We start from the raw sequence: 7,605 nt of genomic DNA, 5'->3' as shown, positions 1-7,605 counted from the left end.
CTGTGGCCAAAAGTTACAATTACATTTACAAATAATTGTAAATGCTAAAAAATAGAAACAGAGGAACAGGGGAGTCATCAAACTGATTCAGTAATGGCTGTTTAGCTATTGCTAACATTAGCCAACATACACAGTACAGTACAGTTGTACAGCATGTCTTTATTCGTTCAGGGGTTTGCATTTTATTACTTATGGATTCAACTTTTTATTCATAAGAAGACAATTGTGTTATTTATTCTTTCAAAAATCACAGTCTACCTTTAATCAAATATAGTGTCATACTGCAATGTGGAAGTGAGGTCGTCACATTTTCTCTAAATGATTCTGCTTTGACCCAAGTCTAATTTCAACAGAATACAGACTGAGTTGCTCACAAATTAGACAAAATCACGGCAGTTAAGGAGAACCAACAACCAGACCTACAGTATGTATGCATAATGGTCTCTTGGACAAGTGTCTATTTACAAATATTTATGCTTTATTTCAGACTGATCTTTTTTTCTTTAAGACTGTTGTCAAGATACTGACACTGTAAATAATTACAGCCTTTGCAAAAAAATATGACAGGACAACTGTTGTGCTGTTTGAGACAAACTAAATTTAGCAGGGTTGAAATTTGGCAAGAATTCTCCTTGTGCAGACAGTTTGTCCTTCCAATAGAGATTATGAACAACTGGTGCAAATTTGGTTGAAATCCAGAGAAAAGTAAGATAGACTGTTTGGAAGATATAAAGTCTTGAGTGCACTGTGAATCATCCCTCAACATCCCACCCTAATTAAGCACACATACAGGATGCTCTCCATGATATTTTTAGAACTAATCAACTAATCCATAGCACCCACAGCTGGGTGCACTTGCTGCTGAGTGTTATTTTAGCAGAGTAAACATTGCTTAACACTCTATAGTTCAGATGCTGTAAAAAAAAAAAAAAAAAAAAAAAAAAAAAAGAAACACCTGAGTCCTGAGGACAGTTAGAAAGAGGTGTTTCACTATAGAGAAAAACCAAAATTATCAATTTTTCCTTTAACTCACTTTCTTATATCTAAATCATTTTTTCATGTTCACTTTGTTTTATCATTGAACTGTAATGTGTTTTTGTACAGTACAGCTGTGACATTTGCACTTCAGTCTGATACTGTGTTAATGATCAACACTGAATGAACAGAACACTGACATGTATGTACATGTATGTATGTACAGCAATGTATATCATTGCATACTATAGAACAAACAGATGAGCATCTTGATGTATATTAACTAGATTGATGTCTTTATTTACTATTGTCATTTATTTTTTATTCATATGTAAATATTTACTCATATTGCTCATATTTTGCTTTGCAGAAACTTTGCTTAGTTGCTTTCTTCATATGATGTTACCTTTAACAGACATCTTGTTTGGTAGAGATTCATGATGTAAAAACTATGCTCTTTGCTTTACTCAGCTGCAAAGCAATTCAAAAACCACTAGATTAGTATCACACATATTGGGCTATGTGGTGGATATTGTGCTTTTAATTCTGGCTTTATTAGTAAAAACAGAACAGTGTATTAAAGGCTTGACATGCAACTCTCTCTTCACCACTTTCTCTTCCTTTCCCACGCACAAAGTTACTTAATTTAAAGACACGCGCGCGCACACGCACGCACACACACACACACTGTTACGGTCTCTCTCTCTCTCTCTCTCTCTCCTCTCTCTCTCTGTCATTCGGTCTCATGAAGTCACTGCCGAGCAGCCACTCAGTGCCGGGCTGAAGCTGAAGGAGAGCGGTGGGCTCCACAGTTGAGGATCACAGGATCTCTGGAGCGGCAGAGACTCCCCTCAGCACGACCGCTCAGGTTGACAACTGCAGCAGTCCCGCTTCAACAGCCTGCTCCAATCAGTCCGCATGGAGACACCACCAACCCCGACAACATGCACCTCTGAAAGCTTCCTCACGCCGTCTTTTGTTTTACCCTGAGGAGGTGGAAAAAAAACTCTGCAAAATCACTTTCCCTGTTACGCTGAGGTGAGCCCGAGCGTCAAAGGATTTTTTTCCCCCTCTTCTTTTTTCGACCAGTCTGCCTCTTTTTTTCTTCCGCCTCTCGCAGTTCACTGCTCGATTTTTTTTTTTTGACTTTTTTTCTCCTTGGGAAGAAGGCTCTGCTGTTTCCCCGAGTCTACCTGCTCGTCCAGCACCCATGAATTCAGATAAAAATGTGTACCTCGGCAGAGACAAAGGCATCATGCGGAAGAGAGCCTTGCTCCTTCGGAAAGGTTGCAGCTTCGAGATTACCAGGTAGGTCCTCTCTCCTGTTTTTTATTGTAGCTGGAGTCTATTTTGTCTGGGACAAGGGAGCGATCAAAATGGCCAGACTATCCCACAGAAACTGTACTCTCCTGCACTGAAGTGGCAATTTACATGTGAGTTTGTGATGGGTATCTTTCACCTTGTGGATTGGTGATTTAGCCAGGATCTGCTGTGTATGTATGTGTGTGTGTGTGCGCGCGCGCGCATAGATCAGGAGCGGAGGGATGCCCCAAAACATAATGTGTATCCAAAGAGAGAGCAGTCATGTAACCGTCTCTGACTCACACCTCTGTCACTAAAACATCCCGATGCCTTTTGTTCATCTTCTCCACATTTTTAAAAAAAAATCTCTACACCCCGCGTTAACATCGGTTATCGGTCTGTGGGGGGGTGGGGGTGGGGGGTGCGTTACGCATGGATAGATCTGTCTGCACATGACTCTGCAATGTTGACACTACTGCTCAGTGGCAGGACAAAGCCAATCATCCTTTTATAGCCAAAATCAGGTGTTGATTGGACAGTCCAGCAAACGCAGTGTCCCTGTGCCGTCCAATCCTACGTCAAAGAGGGCAGGGAATATGAAGGTTTTCATTCCCTCCAAAAGAAAAAAAAAAGGAGGTGGTATGAGGGATCAAATCACCTGCTGTGGTCTGATGCCACAGAGGCACAGCTGGACACCTGTGAGTTCACACACACACATCCCCTGAGGCGACAGACACATGACGGCAGGGGGTCTTGGTGGTAGATAGACCACATGATGTGCGGCTGGTATGACTTCTCTGCGTGGTTTTGGGCAAACCTCCCACAGGTTTCTGACATATGTGGCTTCCCGTGGGGCACCTCCAGCAGGATGACACCGACTGTGTTGGATGTCCTATAACCTGCGCAGCTCCCCGTGTGGTCCATTCCCAGAAACTCATCCATCAGACGTTTGAACACTGTGGTTTGGACAAGTAAACATTTGGTAAAGGCTTTCACTTTTACTGATGTCACTCCCAGTTCCTTCTTCTTTGCATAATCACTTAGTGTCCTGTCCTCCATACTTCCTACCTGGCGATTGTTTGTCAGGAGGCTAGAGGATCAACTTTAGCATAGTAAGTAAGGTTAGAGGTTCTCTCTTCTTTTCTCTTGTCTTGTTTTGTCTGAACCCCTAAATATTCAACACCGGGAAAAAAAAGTATTAAAAACTTAATTGATTAAGAAAAATAGTTGCAGATTAATGTTCTTTCAATTAGCGAATCAGTGCAGCTGCAGTTTCCATCGTCTTGATTGTATCGTCTGTGGATTATTGTTCTGGTCGTATCATCCCCCACTACTCCCACCTCCAGTAATTTCCTGCTATTTCAGACGATCTGCGGAGGTGTGCAGAAGTGCAAATTTACTCCTGAATCTCGCTTCATTGCTCTTACAGCTGATAACTTTGTCTCAGTATCTGTGTTGTGTGTATGTTACTTGTGTGTTGGAGATGTCTCCATACAGACTGCCAGGTCCCCCATCTCAAATAGAGGCATGTACTGTATTCAAGGTGCATGGTGCATGCGGGGGCGAGATTTGGCCAGCTCTGTGCCAAGCACTTACTTTCAAATTACACATCCCTTCTAATTAGCTTGATTTATCCTGTGCAGTGAAGGGGTTTGTTCCCTATCTGTTTGCAGTGGATCCACAGTCACAGTGTAAAGGCTTCCTGGCAGACCGTCTCTCAGACACCAGCAGTTTAACAGACAATCAATCAGAGCCGGGCCTGAAGTGCTATTGCAGGGGGGGGGGGGGGGTAGATTCTCCACTATAGCGAGGGGATATGAAAGACACTCAAGTAAAGGACTGCTGCTGAGAAGTCTGTGTATACTTCATTGTGCTGCAGGGTCGCATAGCTATACAGACCTGACACATTCGCACAGCTCACACAGTATGTTGGAAACCTGCTTTCACGTGCATCATCACACGTGCTTACACACACACACACACACACACACACTGGCTGAAGTGGTCCCATATGTTTGGAAGTATGTCATTAGGTAGTTTTATCTAGACATTGATCTGCCCTCCTTTTCCTCTCCAGACAACACACACACTCTCAGAGACATCTTACAGTATGGAAGAGAACTCTCTAAGGCTGCAACTTTTGATTATTTTCATCACCAGTCAAAGTGATTATTTTCTCAATTCATCCTTTAGTCTACAAAAGGTCAGAAAACAGTGAAAAATAGCCATTGCAGTTTCCAAAAGCCCAAGGTCACATCTTTAAAAGTCTTGTTTTGTCAGACCAACCATCCAAAAACCCAAATATATTCAGTTACTATCACGGAAGATAAACAAATCCTCACAAATGAGAGAATTAATTTTGATTAATTTTCTATCGATAAGCTAATGGATTTATCGTCTCACCCCTAGAACTCTAAGTCACATCCAAAGTTGATCGTGTAAATCGTGTAAAGCTGTTGTGATCTCCTCCAAGGCCTGGGAGTTAATCTGCTTTGAGATAAACACATCACATCGCGTTATTATTTCTGACTGTGTTTTGGACACCGTTTTAATCATGACTAAGCCTTATCTAACAAAGTCAGCGCACTGCCAATTGGCAGATATTCTCACTGACAACAGTAGTCGCAGAGTTGCAGGTGAAAGCAGAAAAGTTGAACCGACTACTGGAACCAATTACTTGGTCATTTTCTTCTGCTATGCTGATTGCAGGTGGTTGGTAGCTGCAGGTGGCTGCATGTTTGTTCATGGTTTGTAGCTTATGTATGTGTGTATCTACGGTACATACTGATTGTAGTTGTGTAGTGTGTGCCAGGACTTAAAGGGGAACTCCTCCAATTTTATACATCAAAGTCTGTTTACAGGTGTTGGGAAGAAGAAAGAAGTGAGTTTATCAGGCCTCTGTAGCCTGCTTTTAATCTCTACTTGAGTTTAGCAAATCACACCCAAATCTCTAACTGCACTGTCAGTGGTCAAGTTGCATCATGGGTAAAGAAGGCACCAGGTTTTGACAAGCAAGAGGGACATGTAGAATAAAAATAATAAAGATTCCTCTCTTTAAATCAGTGGAGTATTCTCTTAAGAAATCTTAAGAGAAAGTTTGTTGTGGCAGTGCATGAGCAAGCACACACAACTCTGGGCAGGTTCTTTGCACTCCAGTCTTGAGCTTGACAGAGGCAAACGTGGACGTCCTCCAGGAACAACAAATCCCAACCTATTTAGTGTCTTTCTCCATTATTTTCCATAACAATCGAGGCATGTTTCTTTGTCAACTCAGCCTGTCACTGAGCTCTTGGCTCTGGCCCGTCTCAAAGCACTTCTAGTCAGCCCTGGCTAATTGTGTGTGAACGAGATTAGACTACACAGTGACACTTGGAGGAGCCAAGAAAGCACTGGCTCGACTCTGACCATGAACTGGCAGAGCAAACATAACTCTGAGAGACAGCGCCAGAGAGACGGAGGGAAATTATGTGAACGGACATTGCTACTAGGCAGCGCTGCGAACCAGCAAACATACAGACACCCTGACCACAGGAGGAAGATGTTTTCTGATGAAGCCAGGATCAAAAATCACAAAAAGTCAGCAGCGTGCTTTCTATGAATCAAACATCAGCAGATTCTGATGCGGTGGAAACTTAACCTCATTGCGTGGAATCTTTCGGGCTCGCTCGTCAATCCATAACAGAACATTTGTAGTTCATTTAAGGAAAGGCATGCACTGGCAGGGAGCGTTACCATGAGTCAAGAGAAACCCATTTATCATCAAGCTAAAGCAGGGCAATGTGTGATTAGAGCATGTTACTGTATGGTTTGATTTTGTAGTGCAACATGAACAAATATGTTAAGATAAAGAGACTGTTTACAGTGTAGGAAGGAGAGATTAGGTTTGTATTAATAAGTTTTGAAATGTGTGCCGTTCATTAATCAATCCACTCAGTTTGCCAATGTCATCCAGCCCCACCCTGCTTTTACTGTCCGTGCATGCCTAAACAAAAAGATTCTTAGCAGTGATAACTTCACCCTGCAACCTCAGCCACATTAGCAGAGCAAAAATAGATCCTTGACATCCTGCAGCCTCTGAAACTCTGACAGTCTCTTGCACTTGCTCGCCCTCTCATTCTCCTTTCTCCCTGAACCTCTCACTTCAGAGGTTGTTTGAGTGCATTTGCTTTGAAATGCTATCAGTGTCTTCATTAGTCTCGCCTTCTGCCAAACCCACAATGTTGTGTGGCTACGGTTGCCAGGGGTTTTGCTCTAGCTTGTTAGATTGGCATAAGAAAGGATCCAGATGTAGCTGAAGTTGTGCTGTGCTGCGGTCACGTGCTTTGTAAACAAACGGGCGAGGGGGTTTCGAGCGTATGTGTCTTTAAAAGACAAAAAAAGAGAAGGAAATATGTATTAGGGTTTGTCCTCATGTGGTTTCCTGGTGGAGCTTTTACAGTAGGCTTCAAAGCAGTATGTGAATGAAGAACATATGTTTTCAATGTCAGACATGTTTTTCATGTTTTTAGATCTAAGAATGCACAGACCGTACATGGACTGGACCGTATTGATGTACTCTCTAAAAGGCAGAGTGAAAGTGGTTGTGATAGTCTGGGCTGCTGGGGTCTCCCTCTGTGTTACAGCCTGTCTTAAAGCCCCCAGTGGGGAGCTGAAATGATGGACTAACTGACATTTTTGCTGACTTAAGGCACTTGTCTGTTTCATGAATGTTACATAGCTCTCACACACACATCGCTTAGTCGACTGATAGAAAGATTAATCTGTAAGCATTTTAATAATAATCTGTTTTGAGTAAATTTTTTATGAAAAAAAATCCCAAATTCTCTGGTTTCAGCTCCTCTAATGTGAGGATTTTCAGTGTTTTATATCATTGTAAAGTCAATATCTTTAGGCTTTGGACTGGTGGTTTGGCAAAACAAGACGTTTGAAGATGTGATCTTGAGGAAATTGTGATGACACTATTTTCTGAAGTTTTATAGACTAGAAGAAGTCAGTTTAGAAAGTAGTCGACAGATTAATCTGAAATGACATTAAAGACAGAATGAAGAGGCAGTATCAACAACTTTAATTTGACATCTGTTTTATTCCACATATTCTTCTTCCTCGTTAAAACGTACCCACAATGCAACATGATTGCCAATGGTTTAGGTAGAGTATGTTATGCTAGCAGCAGCTAATGTAGTCTCGAGCCACTAGCCTCTACAGCCTCTACTGTCTACAGCCCTAGCTTACCTGAACAAGTGACATCACTTGAGGAAATTCATCAGATTTGGTGCAGCTCCCTCTGGAGTCACAAATGGTTTTAAACAACTTTTTTTTTTCACATGT

General features: G+C 42.1%; 1 protein-coding gene across 4 annotated transcripts in view; it reads left to right on the top strand.

Moving 5' to 3' along the window:
* Positions 1 to 1,700: 1,700 nt before the first annotated feature.
* garnl3 (GTPase activating Rap/RanGAP domain like 3) overlaps positions 1,701 to 7,605 on the top strand; it is a 71,242-nt gene continuing 65,337 nt past the window's right edge. For 3 of the 4 annotated variants that reach the window (XM_018662371.2, XM_018662370.2, XM_018662367.2), the window contains exon 1: positions 1,701 to 2,283. In XM_018662371.2, coding sequence (XP_018517887.1) covers positions 2,186 to 2,283 — 98 coding nt within the window. In that variant the 5' untranslated portion in view covers positions 1,701 to 2,185. The remainder of the gene's footprint in view (positions 2,284 to 7,605) is intronic. The other variant, XM_018662368.2, reaches the window with a different exon arrangement.

This window comes from Lates calcarifer, linkage group LG9 (genome assembly GCF_001640805.2).
Source record: "Lates calcarifer isolate ASB-BC8 linkage group LG9, TLL_Latcal_v3, whole genome shotgun sequence".
In the NCBI taxonomy this organism is placed as follows: domain Eukaryota; kingdom Metazoa; phylum Chordata; class Actinopteri; family Centropomidae; genus Lates; species Lates calcarifer.
This window is presented reverse-complemented; position numbering and strand designations above follow the sequence as displayed.